Source organism: Trachinotus anak, unplaced genomic scaffold, assembly GCF_046630095.1.
Source record: "Trachinotus anak isolate AG129_WGS33_773 ecotype Australia unplaced genomic scaffold, CSIRO_AGI_Tana_v1 ptg000007l, whole genome shotgun sequence".
Taxonomy (NCBI): Eukaryota; Metazoa; Chordata; class Actinopteri; order Carangiformes; family Carangidae; genus Trachinotus; species Trachinotus anak.
In genome coordinates, this window is record NW_027273858.1 from 9,486,536 (window position 1) to 9,512,222 (window position 25,687).

Here is a 25,687-nt window from a genome sequence, read left to right on the forward strand (position 1 = left end):
GAGAATGGAAGAGACAAACACAGTGGGGGCGACCAAGGGAGAGGGATAGATGTGGGATCAGGTCACTCAGTTTGATCGACTGCAACCCCCACTCCCCTCCCTGTCTTGACTGGAAGGTTGTGTCTCTTCTTGCTATTGAGGACTAATCACATTAGAAGAGAGAGGAAGGAGCTCAACCACAGTGCCGCTGAGCCCTGGTTATGGTATCTCTGCTTCACTAAAGCGCAAATGATGCCAAATGTGGACTATTTGACAACTGATGAATGCAGCTCTGGATGCAACTACACCCAGCATTGGTGTAGCTCTCTGCTGCCACGTTGCCTCTTGCACTCAGTAGACATAGGAGAACACTGAATCACCTTCAGTTGAAAATGTTTTAATTGTGATGTAGAAACAGTAGAAAAATGCATAATATTGCACATAATCACTAAATTGCACTTTCTTCAAGGTACAGATCTTTGCATGGAAATAGGTGACCTGAATTATGTAATCTACTGCGTAATCTAACAATGGGAGGCCAGTATGTGTCTTCCTGACATTTCTTGGACATATAACAGTACCATAATCTACATAAAATGAGAGCTGTAGTTATAAAATGACTTTAAGAATTCAGTAAATACTTGATTTGTAACAGCGTGCAAGTTCAGTGTCATTGCTACATCATTAGTGTTTTGTTTGTTTTATACTTAACCAAAGCTGGTGGCTACAAGTCTTCTCTGCTGTAAGATTGCTACCATACTCCTTTAGTACCGTGTATAGCCCTTCTACTCTTGCAAATTCAGTGCACAGTTGTTTGTGTGGGTTGGTAGACAGGTGTTGTGTAACTGTTCTGCTGGGAAAAAAAATAAGTTCAATTTTACAAGATGGAACTTGCAGTTAAATGGAAAGATAAATCAATATTACAAAACAACACTTCAAGTACTTGCTAACTGGACATGAAACAAATTATTTAAAAACAGAACAGGATCTAGACTCTAGACACATCAGAGCTTTGAGTGACACAATAAGCGATTGAGAGGCAAGGCAAACTCTTAATGGACTCAAAGAGAAATGTTAAAATAGCCTTTACTTTTTGTTGGAAATAATAAAAAAGACAAAACAAAAAACAAACTAAAAACAAAAAAGTTATCATAGAAAATACTTTGCCTTAGAAGTAGTCAAAACTTTATATATGTTGTTAAAAAATCTGACCTAACCTAGAACACTTGTTCTGCATTTTCAACAATTGTACCTGCTTCAAGAGGAGGAGCCCAAACGAATATGTTTTAAAATTTCATCTGCATCTTTGCTATAAAGGATAGATATTCTAAAATATAGATTCAGAACATTATCTGTCAGTGTAGCCAACAGAAATGGACGAGAGAGTTTAGCACAGTGGGCTAAATTGAGAGAAAGAAAGGACAGAGGGAGATAAAGGGACAGAGTTACAAAGAGAGGGAGGAGACAGGGGTTACCAACAAAGGCAGGCGGACGTTCACTCGGACAGACAAACTGAGCAGGTTGTTAACAGATAAGGAGGAAGAGGAGAGAACAGACCGGGTTATGAGAACAGCACTGACATACTGCCATGTACTGTACTGTATTTCAGTCTTTTACGTATGTTCCTCTCAATAGTCAAATGTTTGTGCTTTGCCGGAGGTGGGGCTGATGTCCATTCAAAGATTATAGCTTCACTCATTAAAGGCCCTCCACATGGCGCCTCCTCTTGTTGCCAAGCAATATGCTCTAAGGGGAGAAAGACCAAAAGTGCATTGCATTGGAGGATACAATATAAAGACAGAAACATAAAGTGATAGGTGCATTTACCCAGTATATAAATAACATCCATCTTTAAACTGCTATCAACATCAAAACCTAGTATATGGCTGGACCGCGTATGATCAATGTGAGAAATTGAAGATGTGGATGAAAACAGTTGCGGAACTGATGTAAACAACTACTTTTAATGGAAAGTAGCTAAAGCCTTCTGGAAAAGTCGCGAAATGTAGCAAGATGATGTAATATGCTAATTAGTATATTCATAACGTAATTTCGATGCATTTGCATTCAGCCTGGCGTCAATCAGTTTCAGCCCTTTATCTGTTTGCTTTTCTTCTACTCTCTGTGCTCACATATACACTATTTGAGTACAGTGGAATTTCCAATAAAGCTGTTCACATTTTGTTTGTTTCTGTTGCCAGACAACAGAACATGTTTGAAATAGTGACTGAAACGTGGCCCATTAAGACAACATATTAACCAGCAGTCACTTCCAAGCCATTTCCAAGCTGCTGCTCTGCTGCTGCTAAAATGCATTTTCATAACCGCGACATTGTCTAACAAATTCACCAAACACATGTGTTCAAGACAATGGCTGTGCTGTGATTTTGGCCATATTTACTTGTAAAATGATAACTCAGAGAGAAAGTTAGAAGCGACAGAATTATCTTTCTTTTTTTCATTTTGTCTCTCACAAAGTACACAGCCTCCATCTGGGTAATAAGCTGTTGCTCCCACTGAACAGAGAAGATGCAGAGAGAGGTGTGCCTCTTGCTTTCTGGGCAGTACTGGTGACTCTCTTCTATGGAAAGTAGCTAAGGTTTATCCAAAAAGTTGCTAGATTTGTTGCTAGGTGAAAAAAGTTAAAGCGGTCAGAACATTAAACTGATGTGGATCCGCTGTAAACACCCCCTGATGACGTAATAGAAAACGTTCGCCACACCACTTTGAAAGAGCAACATCCAGCACTCAGCTGACCAATGGTGCAACTCACTCACTCACTCACTCACTCACTCACTCACCCACTCACAGACATTCAGGGAAGTAGGCGCGGACCGTGACGGGTCCAGCCAAAAAGAATAGCCTACATGTACAAAATGTATCCCAAAGCTCACCTAGATTTTGCAGGTGTGTTGACCTCTCCAGCACACGCCAGAAAAAGGTTTGACAGAATTTAAAATGTTTTTTGTCTCTGCTGTCCCCCAGCTGACTTGATGTGCAGTCTCAACTCAAATGAACTGGTTTCTGTCGTTATCCATTGCCATGGGTTGATTACTCCCTCTGAATATTCCTTCATCCATTTTGAGAATAACAGGGGTATTAATGTGGCCAATAAAAAGGCAGTTTCCAAAGCCTTCATGTTTTATTCAGAGGAACCAGAGTTTCCAGCGAGCATGCTTTTTCGACTCTGTCTTGGACTTGCGTTTCGGGGTGGATGTGAACACTTCATTGGAGTAAGGCAGAGCAGGGCATTGTTGGCTGTCAAGGGGGCAGAGTCTCTTCATCAGGGGCTGTAGCTTGTCCTCCTGGAGTTTGAAGTCCAGCTCGACACTGTAACACAAGCATAAAAGGTAGAATTTTAGAATATTTTGATTTTTCAATTCTGTATTGCACATGGAATAAAACGGTCTAATTGTAGATTTCAGATTTCTTTACCAACAGTAAAGTCGGGTACATTAATCATAAGGGTTTTAAAGCTCGTGATTTGTGTGGCTATAACATTTATGACTCAGTTTCTGACTTATTTTTTATTTTAGTAATCCACTGATGTCCAGATGGAGGCTGGGAGGGAGGCAAACAGTTCAAATGCACTGACAGACACCCTGGCAGCACATATTTCTTGCGGCACATATCCATATTTCAATAACTCCCCTGAGTAATAGAGTTCCTTTGCATCATCTCAGTATTTTTTTATGTATGCAGTAAAAGGGCTTTTCCTGCATAGATTATATTTGTGTTTAAAAAAAGAGCCAGAATGTGGGTTGCTCCTGACATCAGACTTCCACATCCGCCAGTGTAATCCTAGGCTGGTCATCGTCTGATTTTGTTCCAGCACCGTAGTTGAACTCTCTCTCCGATTAAATCTCTCAGGCCTGCGAGATATGTGGGGCTTAATCCCATCCAAATGAAACCATTGAGAGGCCAAGCAGACCTTGATTAACTGCCTGTATTCAAGCATGGGATAAATGCACTATTATACACCATCTCCTTTCATTTTATTGCTATTGATTTGTAGTGCTCTGTTAATGTATTTATTCCTGGGGCATGCAATAAATTTTGGAAGCATCATTGAAGAAATAAAGGAGCATGAATCATCTGCTATGTGGCTGCCAAAATGACACTCCTTAACAAACCTTGCCTGATAATGAAATATTGTGTTGCTTTTTGGTTTGGGGCATATTTTTTATTTTTTTATTTTTTTCACTTTTTTTTTTTTTTTATCGCCAATATTAGTTAACAAACTGCATTTCAAAAGCACAGTGAATACCATGATTTACAAAGCTCATTCCTGTCATTCAAAGTCTAGAGGATTAAAGGTAGGAAGGAGAACTGAAGCTGCCAAAAGAGATGACATCTGACACGTCAAGGTCAAACATATAGTTCCCTCCTTGTCTGCAGACAGATGAATAGACGTTAAAGCACAAAGCTTGGCCTGATAGGGTAACCACTTTGATGGGCAGTGTAATTAGTTCGCTGACGGATACGCTGTACTCAAAGTGACATAATGAATCCTGGGAACTGTCCTCACCCTGAAGATAAGTGTCAGTTAAGAACAGTGCTCTGTTAAAGCCCTCAGGGGAAATCCTCTTGTTGTACACTGCTGTGCTCGTTCTTCATTTTCTCATGAGCATTTTTTTTTCTTATTTCCACTTCAAATGAAAGCTAACACTTGCAGGTCTTTTGAATGCCGAATACCTGACAGTGAAAATTTTGAGTATAGACTGAAGCCTTTATCTCAGCAGAACTGCTGTTTCCTGCAGTATGCGATGCACCTGTTTTGCAACATCTCTTATTCATGTTATCCTTCACTTCATTTCCCCCTGCTTTTATCTCTGTTTGTATCTTTTGTTTTAAGTTAAAATCATTGTGTCCTCTGCAAGTGCTGTTTAAATAATGTTGACTTGACAGAAAGCAGAGCAGGATCTCGGCAGCACAATGTAACACAGAATAGCCTCAGCAATTATTAAGCAATTAATCACTTGGCAGATCACTGCAATTACTGTACGCTGTGGACAAACGCCTCGGTGGGAAGCCAGAGGCAGCACTGTACGATGCGGGTGGCACTGGGGAGCAGGTGCTTCAGCAAACAAAAGCCCTACATCTAAGATCATCTCTGAACACAAACAGATTGAAGCGGCTGGAGACAGGGAGGCTTTTCTAGGGCATTCAGCAAAGCAGATTAATCATCTCTTTAGCTATGCAGTGTGAGTAGCTGTTGCTGTGATCAGTGGTGAGCCGTTTGTTTGTCTGTCTTCGTGGTGTGCTGAGCACCATTCAGTGACTGTTGCTCCTGGGAGGGATTTTGCCACTGTGAGATGCCTATTTAGAACAGCATAGTCTATTCATTGAGCAATGTCTACCTGCTCACTACTAGTCTCTATTCTTTTTGCTGCTGGCACCTTTCAGTGTAGAGTCATTTCTCCTCCCGTGATTTCCCCTTCGGCCATTCACAGTTCAAAGTCACCACTTGACAAGATGAGTGGTTCAGGCCCAGTATAGTGTAGCATCTTCAGAACTACATGACAGGGCATAGTAGATTAAACCACTGCAGAGTGACAGTTATTTCCTCCACTGACAGGCAACAGTTGAAGCATAAACTTCCCACAGGTTATGTAAATCAGATGCAGAAATTCTTTCCCTGTCATGTCTATCAGATATAATGGCCGTTGCCGTCGTCTATTACATGGCTTTCTGCTTCACAGACACACACAGCAAATCCCAATCTCATTAATGAGAACAAAACAGAATAGGCAATCTTGACAATTGTTCACCAAAACAACCACAACCCTGCCATCTCAGCGTGGGACACCAATGCTAATTAGCTCCTTGCATCTCATCATATTGCATTGCAGTTGCCTTTCTCTGAACATAACTGTTTTTCAAAGTCATTGTTAGTCCCAAATTGGAAACACTACATTATATACTTTGATTTAAATGCTGGTTCTTATTCAACACAGCATGATAGCAATAACAGCCTCTAATGCTTTGATCCAAGCATGTGTTTCAGACTGGGCTTCCTGCAGTCCTCTAGGCTGACTCAGTGGTAGGATGCATATAATTTGCAACTGATGCTCTTGTAAATCTTGCTTGAACTACACATGTAGATAAGTATTGCAAGGAAATGTGAAGAGCAGGAGGTGGAAATCATCTCATCTTTGTCACCCTCATCTAGATATCTCTTATTTTTTCTAGTTTTATTTGTCTCTAAGAATTCTGCCTCCACTTCAACGTAATGAGAGTGAATGCACTTAAACAGCAATGTGCCTTTTCATAAATAATTCCTGCCCAAAAATGTGGACATTTAAACCCAATACTATCTGAATTGCTAGATACCACTACAGGTAGTTAATGGGTAAATGAATGAAGCGACCCTTTCAGGGATCCCTTTTTTCCCCCTGATGTAATGGACAGTATCATTACAGTTCTTGCCCTGATTTATTGTCCATACATTCTGCCTCCCTCTCCCTCTTTTCTACTTGCCATATGGATGCCCTATTTGTTGCAGTGATGTATGAGATGCTGCAGTATGCTGTGGAGACTGTAAGAGGAAAGCTTAAGTCTGGATAAGACCCATAGATTGACTACCTGAGCTCCGCAACTGCTACAGTCCTGAATTTATCGGATATAGGAGATACCGGTCTGCTCTGAAATTAAGGGCTACGTCTCAGCAGCAGCTAATCTTGGTTACAGTTGCAACAAGCAGTTTCTGTCTAACTTTGAGGGGTAATTGGTCTTTTGGTCCCAACTTGGCTTTGGTCCATGTGTACTCAGTCCTCCTCATTGATGTGTCACACAGAGTGGCTTGTACAGCAAGGTGATTACTTTTGCCCTATCAGCAGTTTAAGTTTCCAGCTCACTGGATAATAGACTTTTATAATAACAGCGATGCTGGTGATGATGTCATACAGCAGTGTGAGTGAAGAAGTACTTTTCTGCAGTACATCTGATATGATGAGCAGAGATAAACAATAAATAGATGCTTTTATTTTTTCAGTCTTGGAGGGTTTGAACTGGTGGGTTTTACTGAAGAATACTAAACAGCACTATTTGCAGAATTTAAGATATTTATGACAATTGCTTTGGCAGAGATATATGGGACTGTGATGGATTACCACCCTGTTTGCCAACTATTGCTCTGCTCTGTTCAATGACTGTTTGGATGAACTGAAATCAACAACAGCTAAATGATGCAGAGCACAGATGAAATGATAATCTTCCACTTTATTAGAACTCTGCAGAGTGCATCTTCATTGTGATTTTATTACCACACCACATGCTTTGGTTTAATGACAATAGACTGACGGCACTTCTTTTGCCATCAGAATTTGTTCAGAGTTTGTTAATTAAGCCGAGTTGTTTCAGCTACATACAGAGTTGGCACACTTTGTCTTATCAAGATAAAATCAGGGAAACAACAAAAAAGGAGAAACTCGGCTATGTGCTTTAGGACTTACTTCTCTGCACAGTGGGCTTTGTCAGTCTTCCAAATTGTATTACTCTTACATCTATAATGTTTGCCTCTCAGTTCAATAAAACCCAAACGTACTCCCTCACTCCATTTATCTGCAGCAGGATGTAATTCACCCATAGGTCAAGTCAAAAGTACATGACACAGAAAATACATTCGCAGGCTCATATGGCCATTTATTTACATGGTTCTAAATATCCTCACGTAGCCTCTCCGCTTAAACCCATGTATTGAAAGCCACACATACTTACAGTAATGGCTAAACCTGCGAAGACAAATCAATGAGAAGGCCTTTTGGATCAATGGGGACACAAATCTACACAGACACACACACACACACACACACACACACACACACACACACACACACACACACACACACACACACACTGCAGCATTCTGGCTATAACGCAGGAGATCTATAGTACTGTACATAAAAAAGAGACAAATGAGAAAACACTTTTTTGTTACAGTCACATCTTGATTAAATCTCACCCTGTATTCTTTCTCACATTAATTATTTGTGATCCCTGCATGATTCATTATGATTATGAAGAAATTACAAAGATTATAATCATCTACTGCAACAATTATAATTTAATTTCTGACACTAGAAACTACCAAACTATGAGTGTTGGTCATTATAGGTCTGCTGTGGGTTAAGCTCCATAAAGTCAGGGGATCCTGGATTATTTACCATTCAGTGTTAGTACCTGTGATGCACTGTAGCAGTTTTCAGGAAGGGATTATTGAGTTCATTGACCAGTTGACTTTGGTTACTATGGAAATGACTTGTCTACCTGGAGGATATACCTGGAGGGCATATTCGCTACTTTGTCTACAGTACAACTTAAATCATTCCATGAGTCTTACAAAGGCCTGTGACCAGTGCGTTATAGTAATCTATAAAAGTGTATAAATGTGTTTTTTACAGTTTTACCATACGAGAAAAGGTGACCTTGGCAATGTTGTTTAAGTGATAAAAGGACACTTTAGATGTAGTCTTGAGATAACATAAGGCAAACATTTTTCCATGTGTGGAAACCAAAATCTATGTTTTGTCTCTGTTATTGAGCTGAAGAAAACTGTGCACCACTCAATCACTAATTTCTGAAATGCTATAGGACATAGATTGTTGGGTGAGATATAGAGCAGCATGTCATCTGCATAGTAATGGAAAACTGATACCATGTTGCTGATTGGGCCTATAATAACAGCATGCACTGACAGAAAAGACAGGGGCCCATGAACGAACCTTGGGGTGCACCACAAGAAATATTTACTCTTGCATGCCCCAAGGGAAACAAAGTAGTGTCCTGTTGACCTAATGATTCTAGAGCTGTGCCAAGAGTACCAGGTAAAAATATATAATCTTCCAAATTCTCCAAATATATTTTGATGTTATTGTTGACTCCAGAGATTTTTGGCCTTGTTTACTTCAACATCTTTGGCTGTTGGATGAGCAGCAGGATGTAAGGGTATTATCAGAGCAAGACTATTGCTGCTGACACCTGCCCATGTGTCTGGCTGCAGAATTAGACTCAGGTCCAATGATTTGGTGTTGCTAAACTCTAGTTTTGCCTTACCAAGGAGTTTTGAACCAGTTTTTCAATCTTGACTGAGGAGTGGTAATCAATGGTGGTCAAATCTGATTCTCTCTCTCTCTCTAACTCCAGCTCATTCTGAAGAGGCTTGAATCTGTTTCCCAGTTTTATTGACCACAATCCAAAGCTGCTCTCTGTTTTGCAATGGTTTGGGGAGTGAGAGTGGCTGTCGCTCTGCAGTACTCTGTCTCTGTTATCCTGTTGTGTTTTCAGAGAGATATCGATGGAAGAAAGCCTTTTGTTTCTATTTTTGATTCTACCTAGACCAACATCACACCACAGCTCCTTTTTTTGATGCACCGGGACTAAAACATGAAATAGTCTTTAGTCTTGCTTCTTAGGCATGTCTGGATCAGCTGTGGTGTTCATGTCCAGCAGGACTTGATTAGTGTGCAACCCAGATCAGGGGATGTGTCATCAAAATCTCCAATGTGAGGTGTGTTGTCATATTATGCCAGTGGGCCTTATGTAAGAACATTTTTCTATTCTTATTCTAAACGTGTCTTACTTTTTTCCCCCTGAGGCTTGCTCTTACGGCTGTGCCAAGTTTTAACTTGATGAGAACCACCTGCTAATGAATAGGTGCACGTTCATCATTTGAACATTAGCATAATCAAGGAGCTTTAAGACCTGCTGTTAGAAACAAAAAACAGCAAAATTTGCCTCGTCAGTAATAAAATAAATTGGAAAATACTAATACAGGTGTGTTTGTCATGTCTCCTCAGCTACACTGACAGAGTTAAGGAATAGTCTGAGGTGAATTTAGATGCCAGAGAACATCTTGCTAGAGGAAAGCAAGCCCCGACTTAGCGGTCAAGGAGACGTGGCAGTCATGGAGATGGAGGAGAGAATACACTTAATTATATGTGATGTTTTACTGTCAGGTGTAATGAAGGAGTTTATTAGCCGCAGCTGCTGAAGGGTAAGAATTTTATTTCCCTTTTTATATCAAATCAGGTTTTATTTTATTTTATTGTTTGTTTTAATCAATTTTGGCAACATGTTTAAACTCGAAGTCTAATTTTTGGGTTTTTTTTGGTGCTCATGTGAAGGAAGGCAGACTCGTACAACAGGCCTGGACCACTTGGGGATTTCGTTTGTGCCAAGGAGGAGCTTCTGAATATGTGAAAATTGGTGAAGATGACACTTGCCACTTGCCAAAAGTGGCTCAACGATTTCTCATCTCTCTGTCTCTGATATGAAATGAAAGTCTTGCTCTCAAGTTCCTCTATGGTCTTAGACCACAATCTGGGTCAGTTACTCACAGTGCACTCATCAAGGGAAAAGAGGGTGGAGGCATCTTGTCAACAACAGGACAGTACTCCTTTTCTCTGCAGTACAAAAAAACCCCTCATTCTCTAGCTTGTAAAAAAAAAACCCAAAACAAACATTCTCTATTTTATTGCTGTAAAAAGTGAAGCATAAAGCAGAAGTTCCATATAAGTATTCCATATCCAGAAAGGAGACAGATTACTTACATCTTTAATTTGTGACTATGTGTTTTTTAAGGTTCTTTCACTGAGGTCCACGTGGAAACAACTGAGAGGGTTCATTGTACTTGAATGCATTTCTGAGCTTGAGAGTGTTTTCCAAAGAGCTGTCTGTTTCCTGTTTTAGAGAACAAGGTAACACGAGGGTTCAGCAGTGGAGGCTTTTGGTTCGAAGTGACAAATGACAAAAGGTTACAGCTTGAGTGGATTTCCCACCTGCTTCTGAGCCATTTTTAATCTCAGAGCATGCCAGAACCCTTACACCTCTCAAACCTGTTGTGTACTGTGACAGGAATACAGTGTCTTTAAAAACTGACAAATGTTGCAATGCTTAACCCAGCCTTTGATTCTAAGTATTTGACATGTTCACGGTGGCTGTTATAAAATTCAGTCGCCATATATTCTGTGATTACCAATTCCATCACAGTGAGGCCACGCATTCCCCAGAAACCCTTGCAAATTGTATTGGTGCAACAGGCAATATGTACAGTACTGCCAGTAATAGTACTGCCAATTACTGAGTTATTCTTTCTATATCCCTGATGTTTATTTTATGATTGTTCTCTTTTGGTATTCATTTACTGTGCCACACAAAACCTTTCTTTTAGATTCTACATTTTTAGTTTTTCAGCTATCTTGCCGTAGTCAGATCACTGTAAATGTAAATGTATAGAAAAGCATCAGTGTACTAAACACCTCCTGTAAGCATCTCTTTCACACTGAAGCCTTTTATCACACAGGAAACAGCATTAATGAGACACTGGCAGTAAAGTGGGCCCACCTGTAAATGATGCACGCGCTGTTTCGACAAGTGTCACAATTTGCTGTGTCTTGTCCTGTTCGGTACGAGAGCCTGTGAAAAGAGAGATGAAAAGATATATGTGATCTCCTGTGACAGGCTTGAGCGTCATATTTCAACACCTGTGGGCATCAGCTATCAGACGGATTTGTTCAGCTTGTTTTTTTTCACCCGGTGTTGTTTATTCCTAACAGTTGAAAATGCAGCAGGGGTTTTGATCCTGCAGTTCTCTCAGATTTGGTTAATCAAGTATGTAGACTTGCTGATTTTACATAATAGGATTACCTTGCTTTGCCATGACATAGTTTTAAAATGTGTTCTTTGTCTCTATTCTATAGGCAATATGATGTAAGTAGCAACAAAATGCTGCATGAATCATGTGTAATGAAAAATCAATATCTTTATATCTTCTGGCCAATACTGTACATGTTTTTTTTTATTTTTATTTTTTTATTTATCATCCAACTCAATTTGCAACAGACATAAGAAAAAAAAAAACAGTCATTAAGACAAATTATATCTCCTCTTTTTGTCGCATATCTACATTTCTTCAGGGAACTGTTGTCTGCACCGTATAAGAGTTTTTATGTAGATGGACCTTCCCAGGACCAACTGTAATCCATTTCTCTGGGGCATGACAGAAGCTTATGTATGAACATGTCAAAGAGGACACATCAAATATACAGCGGCTTTTGTTGGTCTAACAGTCACTGTCTTTAATATCACCAGTTCTTCATTTATATTTCCCTGTTTCAGTTTACATAAACACACAGGTGTGCATGTTGTTATTAGACCTATATGTCACCGCATGTCATGGCAGGCTGCAGTGGTATGGGGGACGAGGGGAGGGGAGGGGGCCGTGTTAGAGCTGCACATGTAATTGCTTGCTGTCGCGGTAGCCCTTCACCCTGATGGATGACATGTGGAGGGGTTGAACCTCGACTGTTCGCCATGACATGAGAGGTGACCTCACTGAGGGGAGACAGAGCAGCCTCTGTGTGGATCGAAAATGCTGATGGGAGCTCAAAGTCAACAAGTTCATCCATCCTGTCCCGTTCTCCAAATGAAGTCTCTTTGAACAGCTGTGAGCAAGGACAGTAACTCACTGCACAGACAAGGTCTACACTAGTGCTGTGCTGCTGCCTGGCTTTTCATGTACATCCTTGTAATTTAAAGAGCTTCCCTCGAATAATCATAGTGCATTAACCTAAATTTATAATCACTGTGTGAGCTCAGCACAAAAAAACCAAAAAAAAAAACCAAAAAAAAAACACCCACTTCTTTTTCCCATTCAGAGTAAAATGTTCATGACCCAATATACTGTAGTGGCACTGTATTAAAGCCAGAATGCCACAGAGAATGATTTCATAGATTCCTCTTGTGGGAAAAAATAACTGCACCTTTGAAAGTCATTCTCTAAGCTGACTGTTTGTTGGCACAGATTCACTGCTGTGTTGTTTGCCCACGTCAGCTGTCCTGGGATATGTCCTGCCCTCGTCATTTCAGTTTCTCTGCCCATACCCCCTGCCTACGTGCCTGCTGCTCTGCCTCCCTGAGAGCTGCATAGTATTTTGTGTTGGATTGATAACGTGTGAACAAAAGCTACAGTGAGGTCAGGTCACATTGTCTCACATGTCATTCTAGTCTTTATATAAGGATTAAATGCTGTGTGCCGTCCAATGCTCTACACATTTTGTATGCAGTATACAGACACCGCAGAGGTCTGGAAACATTATTTTGTGAACCACATTTACTGCAGTGCCACGACCAGCAGGGGTACGGAACCTTCATATCTGTATTCACAGTGGCTGTGTATGTAGAACAGTGTTATGGCAAATTTATCAATACAGCATAACTCTGCATTGATATGCATCACACATAGAAAAATAATTAAATAAAGCTATGGACTGTTGTTACAATGAAATATAAGGTTTACACAAAAGACTAATATTCTGTATATCATCATTACAGTTTACTCCAGTTTATAATACACACAAAAACGTGTCAGGGTTTTCAGATACATTCAATCATGCTGTCATTGAGTAAAAAAATATTTAATGTTTGAGTTAACTATTGGTATGTGACTCATCAGTGCCAAACATCAAGTATTATCAAGTGTCACTGACCCACCTTTGTTTAAGTTTGGGAAAACCTTAAGAGATGTGAAACAAATGACAAGCAAATGTGTTGTTTGTGGTTCCTGCTGTACTTCTGCAGGGAATATTTTTCATGTTTGTTTACTCATGGGACATGCAAGAGAAAGCAAGTACAATCCCCCAAAATGAAGAAGTTTGATATTTTGCAATAATGTTATTTCCAATATAAACAGCAAAGTGGAGATAACACATGTGAATCATATAAACACTGTGCATTTACCCCTGCTGGATCCATAGATTACCTTCATTTATCACTGCAGGCATGCAAACAGCAGTGCCATAAAAATCAGTGGACATCGTGTATTTATTCCCAGTGAGAACAGGGAGGTTTTGAGTTGCTTTTTGGTGCATCTCATACTATAGCTTTGAAGAAGGCTATCTGACTGTCCAGCCGTGTAGAAAAAGGAGGAGTATTTAGGAAGGTACTATGGAAGGCAGGCTTTGCATCCTGTAACTGCACCTCTCTAATAACGTTGATGGAACACAACACAGTGAAGGCACTATAGTAGAGGCAGTTTTGTGGAGATGAAAGGCAAAGTGTTATGAGGCTTCACTAATTGGGCCTTTAAAACCAAGTTCCACAGAGCCACACTGGGGTGCCTTGTTCTCCACTGGATGTGGATAAAGCTTAAATACAATTTGCTGTGTGTTGCCATGGGTTTTAGAGATGGAGTACATTGATCCTTACCATTGCACTCCTGTAAGGGTCTGGCTGTAGACATGGCTTGAGGACTTTATGAAGCATGTTAATACATTTTCTCCTTTAAAAGGTATGTTGCTAATGAAATATGACATATAAAGAATTACTGGAGGCACACTTGCTCTTGCAATAAATTACACACACAGTACTCCCATGTATTGTACTGTGTTTGAAATGCCCCGTTAGACCTTGATGGTTGATTATCATATCATACCACTAATCCAATTTTTTAGCCATGCTAGGCTTGGTGAACCTATGACCTTTCTTTAGTCCCGCTAGCAGGTAAAGGGTTTCACATACTCAGTGAAACATCTCAACATTTACTTGGCAGATTGGCAGCATATTTGATGTGGATATTCATGGATGAGTCTTGTTCAAGATTGGTCTTTGTCTCTCACACGATGTTTTTTCTTTTTGTGGCTTAGGCCACAATAGCAATTGTTCATAATAACATGGTCATGGCCAAGTTAATTGCTGAAATCTGGGAACACAGTCATATCGCTAAAAAGAAATCTGATAAGGAAAGAAACACCAGCAGTGAGACAATCATACAGGACTGAGACGCACCTCTGGGTTATTTGAAAGAGAAACCAGGCAAAATTATTACCAGGCACAGCCCATTTTAAGCATCCATCAAAGTCAGTTTACAGACTCAAATTTGACCCACTATACTCTCTGTATTGTGTACACAGTTCATCTGTGATGCAAGGGAGTATTACCAACATTACTGGTTCTCTCTCTTTTGGATTTCACTCAAAATAAAGCAGTTAGAATAATCTGGTTAAACCATTTACATTCAGTTCAGCTGTCTGCTTGTAGTGTATTTCTTGCCCTGTTGAACTCTGTTGCACTGATGTTGCTGTGTTCCCAAATCTTAGCAATTACTTTGTCGGATACAATGTTATAATGACCAATAGACACAATGGCCAAAGCTATGAAAATAGGACTCAAGTAGTAACAAATCAGAATTACCCTTTATCATAGCCTTTTCCTGACAGCACACTGAAATGGGCATACGTGTACAGTGTTTAATGTATGTTTGGCTGCATGTATACTGTAAAGGTCTGCACTGTAAAGCTTACTCTACTCACCCCTCTCTCTGTGCTTCACCTTTCTCTAGCTCCTGAATAACTCCAAGTAGAACCTTGATGGTCTCCTGGCTCGAGCAGATGAGGCTCTCCATGGCCTGCAGCTGTGCTTTGATATCCTTGTCTCCAGATAAGGGTATTATCTGCTGGCTGCTCCCCAGTCCCGGGGCTCCTGTGTCTCCTGGAGGAAAGCCCTCGTCCCCCCCAACTGTTTGCTGGAGTTTGGAGGAGGCTGATACATGCCTTGTCCGACACTGCCCTTGTGACTGTACAGAACATTTGGCACTATGGGGAAGTGTCTGTGACTGCTGTTCATTTAGCTGTGTGCCCTTTTTCCGTTTACAGCTCACAGAGGGGCTTCCCAAAGACTCCACCTGCGTCAAAGAGTTCCACGCAACAGGGCCCGTGCCCTTTGACTTGTCCCGCGAAAACTCTGAGTTAGCCAGCTGGCGCTTTGACGAAGTGCCAGCATCCATGTCTTCTTTGGGTAATCCTTTGTGTTTGGTCCTTGTCCCACAAACCTGGTACTCTTGTTCACTTTTGGGAGGAGGGCTGCCTGGGTGGCACTCTTCCGAGAAATGTGAGGAGTCTGGGCACGAGGGTCCATCCACACAGTTGGCACTGGAAAGCAAATCCTCTGTATCGCTGCTGTCATCAGTGTGGTGAAGCAATGCTTTTGTCTGCCCCACAATCTTACCCTTGTACTTAGCGGACTCCCCGATAGGTTGTCCGTCCTCTCCTCCTGCCTTAATATCACTCAAAAACCCATTGTTTTGTCCCCTGTAATCTTCCACCAAAGCAGTATGTTTAAATGTATGTCCTTTTTTCCTCTCAAAAGGGAAAGTCTTGTATCGCTTAGTGAGGTCCGGCGAGGTCTGGACACCAGTACTCTTTGTCACATTTGGAATAGAGCGTCTAGCAGGCATGGTCATGTATTTTCTGTGTGTCACTTTACAGGAAATGGATCTGGAGCGTCTTCCCCGATGCTCATTCTGAGCTTCACAGATATCCTTAAAACGCACTTGTAAGGCCTTGTTTCTTTTCTTCACTTGGTGCTTGCCTGATTCTGGTCCAGACTGCGTATCAAGACTGTGTGATGGACCTGTCTCTGAATCTGATTCATCTGAATTTGAGAGAACAACGCATTTGGTGTCCTCTTTGCTCACCATATTTCCTGAAAAAGGTAAAAGAGGGAAAAAAAAAATCAGCGTTTGTGTGTTACTCTGTTATGAGGACCTGATTCTTTTCTCCTTTCGGGACCATAACTTTACATTCTGGCAGAACATCATAAGCTTCTGTTAAAGGCACGATCTGTGATCCAAAATCCAAATCCAAGAACGAAAATCTAAAGCACAGTATTTATCAATACAAGTGGTGAAATGTGCCAAAGTAAAACCTCAAACACTCCTACACAACAAAGATAAAAATAATCAAGTTGAATTCTTCAACTATGTATGTGAACACTCTTGTATCTTGTCGCACAGATTACTGATTGAGATGTTTTAGAGGTTTTTTATTTTCAAGTCTCCCAGATGATGTATCCTATAGGTTTATGTTATGGTGACCACTTTTAATTACTGACACTTTTTTGGCATGGCAGACAGCTCTAAATACTGCAATACCCAAGAGCCTTGGCCACAGCTGCTTTAGAGAGGAAGCATGAGTCAGAGTTGTGACAAATTCAAAATGCTTAGTCGATGCTAATGAGAACAAAACATGGTACCATAGTTGCAGAGTTATTTCAAAACTTACCCAGATTTGGAAGCTGAATTAATTTAACCTGAGAAAAAGTGATGAATTAGTGAAGAAATGCACCTTTAATAATGAACTTCTCACCTTCTGTTTTATGTACACAGACACAGACAGTTTCACAGAAATGTCTGTCCAAGCTGTGGAAGCGCTGTGACTGACTCACCTAACATCGACCAAGGAGTAATTGAATGAGACTTCCTTACCTCCAGAACCAGGGGTGCCCAAAATAGCTCCTCCCACTTAGCAACTCTATACCTTACCCACTTTTTTGTCCTGTTAGGACTTAGGATAGTGGTAACTCTTGCAGCTCACCTGTCAAAAGTTGGATCATTTGCTTCAGGACACCTCTCTGGAATAATAATTTTATTTGTGCTGTGCTGCTTGCTGCCGCTGACACTGCCACCATTTAGAAACTGAGTTCAGTGACTCTTACTTCTGTCAGTTATCAGTCTTAAACACACGCTAACTTGGGTGTGTTATCACTGTCCAGATGCCATATCACTGCTTTATCTTGTTATGCTAAGTATTTACTTGTTGTGGTAACATGTATTATGTGAGTTCATGTCCTTGCTTTGTTAAGGAGATGATTGGTTGAGAATAACACAAAACTACAGTGCTGCTGCTTGTTTTGTTGCTCTTGTGAACTAAACCAACTATTCTTCATTTTCGATTTCAACATTATTTTTCGTTTGGCTTCTGTTTTACAAATGCTTTGTGATACATTTAGGTTATTGATTTCTGCAGTGGAGAAAGAATAATACTGATGTTTCAGTATTATAAGTGTTTTGGGCTTCCCTGGTTTTGTGGCTCATTTCTGAGGTTTCCTTTTGGATCATTACAAACCTTGGTCTCCCTTAGAGAGTAATAGTTTACATCAGCTTTAGTTATTTAAACATGACATTCACTTGGCTTCATGGGAAACTCGCTTTTGTCACATAGGAGAATCGCATTTACATTTCGTCCACACAAATCATATTCAGCCATATGTCAGGGAAACATTCCAACTCAAACAAATGGGTTTATGTGACAGCTCGCTTCACTGTTCTTCATATCATAATTACATCTAAACTGCTGAGCTCCTATTCTCCGCTCTGCACTGATACACTCAGCTGCACTCATTGCCAACCTTAGGCTTAGCGAATATCCACACACTTGTGGTCATCTCCCTAGCAATGCTATAACATTTCATAAGATATATTTTTGTATGGTGCTCACTATTTTCCCCACAATGGTTGAGGTGTTTTGTTATTGAATGGCTGTGGGGTGGTTGGTTCTTGGCCCAAGGTGTTGACTAAATAATAAATTCCCTTTGTGCTCTGAGGTCCTTAGTAGAGGAAATGACCTCACAGCAGCTGCCCACACATACTAGACTCTACATAAAAGCTGATGTTGAGCTTCTCCACATGTATCTAGACTCTCTAGAGGGAAATCTATTATCATCACTCCCAGGTCTCTGCTGTGCTGAGTGGACTGACGAGCTGAGAGTGTAGACATCAAGCAGAGACTGTACAGACTATATCATAAATCTATTCAAGTGAGTCTGCTGACTGAACTGACCACAAACCTGAAATGTTTACAAGTTACTGTTTGTTACAGCTTTGTATTAAAAGAGCAGCAAACAGCTAAGAGAAATAAACAGTGCATACAGAGATTTGCTGCTCAACCAGTTGTCACTTTAGAGTAGGAGTGTTAAAGTCTCCAAAAAGTGTTACGCATATTTTCTTACAACTGTTTCAGCATATGGTTAAGAAATTATTGGCTTGTACATAAGTGTAATGATAGAAATAAATGTTTCAAAGCACTTAAACCATGATTGCTTAAAGGTTTTCTGTAAACAAGATTTTAAATAATAAAATAGCAGCAAAAAAGTATTTCCTAAGTAATGATATTGTGGAGTAATGGCGTCCTCAGTAGAGAACGAAGTAATATCCCCACTATGCCTGTATGTCTGAGCATCTCTGTTCAGGTCTTGGTAGCTGATCTGGCAGCATGTGCATATTAGAACATGTGCCTGTGCATGTAAGAGCGCGTGGGTCCCTCCTGTTAAACCATTGGCTGCTCTACTTTTATAAAGACACCGGCACCTCCCACAGGCGAGTTGGCGCTTCAGGTGAAAGCACCTGCCAGAATTTTCTCCACTGCAGAAACCACTTTTTCATCTAAAAAGGCCTCTGACAAAGAAAGAGATAAGACCAGACTGACCATGGGAACTATTGGCTTAAATCCAGGTCTGCTGGTGGACCATCAAAACATCCTAAAAGTTTTCAAAGTTTTTGCAGGCTCCATACAATGTCTTTACTGGCTCCATCAGAATCAGTCATTTGTGCAACCGGCCCCAGCAGAAAAGTCCAAGGCTGAATTTCTTTCCCGGTCCAACCAAACTGGTCTGGTTTTATCAAGATGGAGAACATTACTACTAGCTAAAGAGCTCCAGCTTGACTCAGAACTGGCTTTTCTTACTTTAGCATTGGCTTTAGTACCTTGATGGCTACATAATGTCAGGGCATGATGGGCATGATAGCATGTTAGCTAACTTGCTATTATTTTAAATATATATTTTATACATATTGAATGTGTTCAGTAAATGTTGCTACCGCTGGCTGACTTGGCGGCGGCGGCGGCGGCGGCAGCAGCAGGGGGGGGTGACGATGTGAGGCCACATTTGTTTTGGTCTGATGCTGGTGGTGTAGCGCAACATATAGTGGCACTGACGGTCATTTACAGAACTATTGACATCAAATATAGAACCTCAATAAAATTTTAAATTCTTTTTAAATTAAGCTTTATGATGAGATAGCTTTGATGTGCTTCATGTATAAGATGTATCCGATTCAACCACTATCATACTAATGATGTGCCAATCATTAACCATCATTAAGTCTTCATTTTTACACATATCCAATGGCATTGCTTGATTTGATAAATCTGCTTTGATCACAGGCCGAGCTAAAAATACTTAAGGCAACAAAGTGCGGCTTGTTTTTGCGTGCCACGCTGAACTTTGAATTAAGGTCCATATGATCAAATAAGAAACATTGCATTTTCTGTCTCATCCATGATGAAACACATTTTCATAGCTAGTGCATGAAAAATAAAAAAGCAGTACAAGGAAATGAAATGATGTCTGATATGGTTGAAAGGAAACATCAGAAAGAGCTGGTTAATCATTTTCATATGACAAGACACCACATGATAAATAAACTCCAATGAATCTTTTATTACCACACAAAAGCAAGCTATTCATGGTGTGGCAGCTTCTCTGAATGAAATCGCGTTTCATCATTCTGTGACATTGTAAATCAGTCAATGTGATTGTTTTGGTGGGGAAATTTATACTGATGTGACATTTCCTTACTGTCAGTTCAGAGCTGTCAGGAAAAGCATGTGTAGATTAGATTAAGTTCTGATCTGCAGTTGATCTACATCTGCAGTGCAGGTGGTGCTCCACTGACATTATGGGTAATGTGTAAAAAGTACCCACAAAAGAATGAGTAACCCAGTGTAATGTAAAAAAGAATATATATATGAATATTTTAATGATGGCAAACTGTCTTTGTTGCAAATGACTGCATCATTCTTTGTGTGGGTGTACACATGTCCATATGGGCACTTATATGTACACATGGTTGTATATTTGAGTGTGTGTGTGTGTGTGTGTGTGTGTGTGTGTGTGTGTGTGTGCACCCTCTTGTGTTTCTTGTGAATATGAGAGTGAGGGACAGAGAGAGAAAGTGTTAAGTCTTTCGCCCTGTTTACATCTGGTATTAAAATGCAATCTTTACCAGATCCCCATTTTGAGTTTGCGTTTACACTTGGTATTTGCTATGTGTTCTCGTCATCCTCATTGAGATCTCTGTCCTCCAGAGAAAAACCTACATGTGAGTAATTTGAGTTGGTGGCAAATGAAAGATTGCGTTACACCTACCTGAAGATCTGAACATAATGTGAGCCAGACCACCTCCAGAAGTGATCAGGCAGATGTAATCACAATGCATTTACACCTTGCATTAGCATTCCTTATCGGGTTAAGGTGTCTGGGTACAGATTGCGTTTTAATACCAGATGTAAACAGAGTCTTAATGTGTGCACCTTTTCAAAGAGAGACCTTTGCCAGCACCTTTAGGAGTCTGTGCATAAGAACACACACACACACACACACACACACACACACACACACACACACACACACACACATGCATACATATGCACACATGCATACATATGCACAACAGCAGACAAGGACTAATAATAAAAAGCATGAGGTTGAATTCCTTGGGACTCCTGCCATGTGTTTCACCTTGCAGACGGTCCACAGTAACCCAACTGTCAGCTCATACTGTTGATGAAATATTAATATATTTAGAGGCATCTATGTTTCAGCTTGCTTCCTATTAAAGCTGGGAAAAAGAACTGCATGCCAACAGCTTCTAGTGTCACTTTAGTCACTACGGCGCATTCAGCGCCAGATGAGAAAAGGAAGAAAAAAATAATAAAAAAAATAAAAAACAAGCAGCAAGCTCAATCTCATTATACGTGAACAATATGGTCTGCTGTGTCATGAATTTACACACAGTTGTTTTGGAATTTGGTGCAGCTGAATTTTATTGGGGGTGGTATTTGTTCTGAAACATAGCTTAGTATGCACTTTGATTTTAGTGTAAGTTGTTTGTCAGAAGCGGTTCCACGGATAAAAAGAATTTGTTTGAGGCTGATTCACATGGGATCATACTATTTCACACTCAGAAATACCAATCTCACACCACTGAAAAGGTAATCACATCTGCAGGAAGTCTCCTCTAAGCGTATACAATTTCTTATGCAGTCATGTAAGGCATGTAAAGCAGCTAAATGGTAATTCACACAAAGGGAAGAAAAGCTCTTCAGTGACTTATTATTGTTGGAGGTCTGATGCACGGAGAGTGAGAATGAGACGAAAGATAGACTGAGAGAGGGAGAGGCTGATGTGACACATGGATATATTCAGATAGCTGAACGAGAGTCTCCTTTTGCCTTGTCGTCTTCTTTCTTCTCCTCCTCCAAGCCCTCCTCCTCCTCTTCTCAAAGCAAGCTATATCTCTGCTAATGACCTGAGGTCCTTCCCTGATTTGGCCTCAGCTATCCAAAGGATTATGAATAATGCATTGACTCTAAAATTGCAAAAGTAATCCTCTGAAATCTCCTTATGTACCCTGGCAGACCACGTTGTCTGTTCCAATTGCCCTTCAGTTCTTCACGCTGAAATGCTGCATGTACGAGAGAAAAGAAAAAAAAAAAAAAAAAAAACACCTTTGGCTATAGTATCATGATTGATTTATTTTGACCACAATGTTGCAGAAACGTGGCTGTTTGTAAAGAATGTTAATACAAGGCTGGATCCATTTGCCATGCCATAACAGGTCCACAACACTGCTGACTCATGATTTATGCCCCATCTCAAAGTGGAGAGAAAGAGATGGCTTTGCTTAGATCGCCTTACATCCTTGTCAGACCACATCAACACAATAATTACTGAAGTGTATCCAAGGGATATTTACATAGTGTAATGCTGTCTAGCCACTCTCATTAATGGTTAAGTAATGATATTATAGTGGCCTCCCACTCCTCAAACATAGTAAATGCCACTGCACCAGCATTGCAAACTGAGTGCATTATGAACATGAGATGTTCTTCAGTGCTGCAGCTCATCAATTTGGTGAGATGTGCTGTGTGTCTTGCAAGGTAAATGCTTCACCCTTCATTAGAACACAGGCTGATGCTATGCTCATCGTCCCCCATGTGTTCTACTGAACGCATTGTTATTGTGCAATGTATCCATTTTGCATGAGGAATATTTTCTCACTATTTGCATAAATTACAGTGTGACATTGCACCAACTATGGCTTCATAAGCACAATGTAAAGGACGAGATATCACTGCACCATACTGTACCTGTGCCTCTGTCCAGTCCATAAGGCTGTGTGTGTGTGTGTGTGTGTGTGTAGTCGTGTTCGTCCCTACAGCAAAGTACTGTGTATGTGTCTATTATATTCTAGGTTTCTGCCCCTATGCACACCGTGTTGCTGTAATCTTTTTCTCAATGCACCATCAACCTCTTCTTCCAGCAACAGTGTAACCCCTTTTTCTCCAAGAGTTTTATATTGTCTTTTGTTCAGTTTTTGAAAACAATCCCAGCCACTTTTTAAGAGCTCCACTGTCACGCACATACAAAAACACTCACTCACACACACACACATACATCTTCTTATTCCAGCTGTCGTCCGGAGCTATCTGTATCTATCCGAGCTGCAGGCTACACCTGTGAAAGTTTGCTTTATGACATTGGCTTAAAAGATTTATCACTGAGCAGCACTTTCTGTTATAGGGGGATAGCAGGAGGTTTTAAAAAGCTCCCATCCCTGTATCTCCTGGATGAGAGCACTGGCTGTGAAATGGATCCTCGGGAAGAGTAAGTTTGGACATGCAGAAAGGCATGGTGGGGTTCTTTTTTCTTTTGATCACATGCTTTCCTGCCAGTTTGCTTCTCTTTTTGTGTAAAATAAAACTACAGACTGTCTACCTTTAGAACTTTATAGCTTATATCTATAGTGCATCACCCTGAAATGATGATTAAGTTGGGTGTAATTTAGAGGACGAGTTACGAAGTGAAAAAAATACTGAGATAGACGAGCCACCGTGTGTTTGGCACCTTAAAGCTGTACCCTGTCGGTGTTTCCTGTAAATTTAGGTAGTCAAGGAATGACGTGTAGGAAATAGAGGGTAAGAGAGACAGAGACAGAGGGGGAGAGGCAACGACTGAGAGCAAATTTAAGTGCAGTTCTGTATGTGATGCAGTACCCTGGTGCTTCCCAGATCACAAATGTCATTAGTCATGATAAGTCTCAATCCATCTTTCATCAAATTTAGCCTTGAGGAGCAACATCACTCATTGCGTATGAATGTCATGTAGTCTGTGCCACTTAATACGATAGGTGTTTTCCTATAAATGTTCATCATTCTGACGGTCTGTTACAGTACAATGTGCAATAGTCTATTAGTGAGTGCTCATCAATATTCTTCACTATCAAGCCCAGACAATTCACAAGTACAGCAATCCCGATAATCAGCCCCTGCCTCATCAGATAAACTGCATGTCTGTCACAGGCAGCAAAGACACACATTATGATAAGTGTATTTAATCAAAGTCGATCACCATTCATCTTAATTTTCGGTTCTGAAGGAAAAACCTTTGACGTGTTCATCTGATTAGTCATTAAACCTTCCACTGCTTGGATGCAGAAATGCCCCCTCCCTCATTTATCCATATCTAATGCATGCAGAGAGCATACACATGCGTTCAACACTAACCAAACACTTTAACAATATTTCATCACAATTCATGGATGCTTCAGATATCCACTTTGATTCAATTAAGATTTTAAAAGGCAGACCAGAACAACACCCCCCCCGACTCTTTTTTGCATTACCTGTGAATATGTGTGCATCTCCAACTCCAAAAAAAGGGAGTATAACTCTTACCTTGAGAAACAGATCAGAGGTGCAAAGGACAAGAAAGCACAGATCCCCTGTGGAGCCGGTGTTCATCCATGTATTCAGTGGGTGCCAGCGTACTGTCCGACCCCTGGAGCAGCTCTCACAGGCTGCGGGAGGACCAAGAGAGAGGCAGCCGGTGCAGTGACAGCTGGAGTAGTTGTGGCACATCCAGCAAAGATTCAGGTTATCAGGATGAAAGAGGGAAAAAAGCAGACAGACATTGCCTCAAAACCAGATCGGGTCCTCACTGATATCCCCCTCCTGCCTTCTACTCTCTCCCCCTCTTCTCCCTTATACACCTTATTCAAGCATCACTGACACTCATTCGCTCTTGTCCCTGCACTCACCGGGAACAGGCACTCACACACGCAGCGGAGATCTCCATCTCGCGGTGCTGCTGCTGCTGCAATCCCTGTGCATTCGTGATTGAGTGTATGTGTGTATGTGTGTGTAAGAGAGGGAGGGAGAAGGTGGGCTGGTGGGTGGATGGGTGGGTGGATATGGCAAAGGGAGGAAAGAGGAGGAGGAGGAGGAGGAGGAGGAAAGGGGAGGAGGAGTGAGGGGTAGTACGCAAGCTGCTGGGGAAAGTCCAGAGTCAGTGAGCTGCATCATCGGCGAAGACCCCCTCAACTTGTCCTCCACAGGCTGGCTCCGTTGACACTGAGCTGTTATATAATCTGAAGGGCTTCGGGAGACAGCAGAGAGGGGGAGCTGTGAAATAATAATGCATTGTGCTTTTAATTGGATGTCTCCTGCCCCCCCAATACTTTCATACCTCTACACGTTGTTTATAAGAGGAGGTGCAGGGGACTGAATCCAGCAAAGCAAAAGAGAAGTGTCTCTGTAGCTGCACAAAGGGGGGCAACAGAGGAGGCGAAGAGCCAGCAGGGCAGCAGTGTTAGTGAGAATCTGAGACGAGAGAGAAAATGAAATGACGCGAGGGTGTAATAGAGACAGTGAGACAGAGAAAGAGAGAGAGTGAAACACGCAGAGAAATGTTCACTGGAGAAATGGGAATATTGATTTTGCAGACATGTTAAATTTCTTAGATGTCTTTAAATTTCTTATGAGTTCATGGCTTACTGATATATAAAGCCCTGTTATCAAAGGGAATGGACATA

The 25,687-nt window shown here is 40.9% G+C and overlaps 1 protein-coding gene across 3 annotated transcripts; it reads right to left on the reverse strand.

Annotated features, from left to right (window-relative positions):
* insyn2ab (inhibitory synaptic factor 2Ab) lies at nucleotides 1-25,460 on the reverse strand. Of its 3 annotated transcripts, XR_011691373.1 has the most exons (6): nucleotides 24,914-25,460; nucleotides 24,552-24,714; nucleotides 15,288-16,458; nucleotides 11,323-11,394; nucleotides 2,874-3,309; nucleotides 1-1,725 (listed from the first exon to the last, which is right to left on the reverse strand). XR_011691373.1 is itself a non-coding variant. In XM_071480350.1 (5 exons), the coding sequence occupies exons 3-5, from the start codon at nucleotides 16,451-16,453 to the stop codon at nucleotides 3,126-3,128; spliced, it is 1,422 nt and encodes a 473-aa protein (XP_071336451.1). In that variant the 5' UTR covers nucleotides 16,454-16,458; nucleotides 24,552-24,714; nucleotides 24,914-25,460; the 3' UTR covers nucleotides 1-3,125. The 3 variants fall into 3 exon arrangements, 2 of the variants coding, with proteins under 2 accessions (XP_071336451.1, XP_071336452.1); XM_071480350.1 differs by having other exon boundaries at nucleotides 1-3,309; XM_071480351.1 differs by lacking the exons at nucleotides 24,552-24,714; nucleotides 24,914-25,460 and having other exon boundaries at nucleotides 1-3,309; nucleotides 15,288-16,536.
* Nucleotides 25,461-25,687: the final 227 nt, after the last annotated feature.

Excerpts from the sequence above, each read along its gene's own strand:
- insyn2ab (XM_071480350.1), bottom strand. The coding sequence starts at position 16,453 with ATGGTGAGCAAAGAGGACACCAAATGCGTTGTTCTCTCAAATTCAGAT. Across the intron at positions 11,395-15,287 it reads GGTGAAGCACAGAGAGAGGG|GCTCTCGTACCGAACAGGAC; the intron begins GTGAGTAGAGTA and ends CTCTTTTCACAG. Across the intron at positions 3,310-11,322 it reads AGCGCGTGCATCATTTACAG|TGTCGAGCTGGACTTCAAAC; the intron begins GTGGGCCCACTT and ends CTTGTGTTACAG.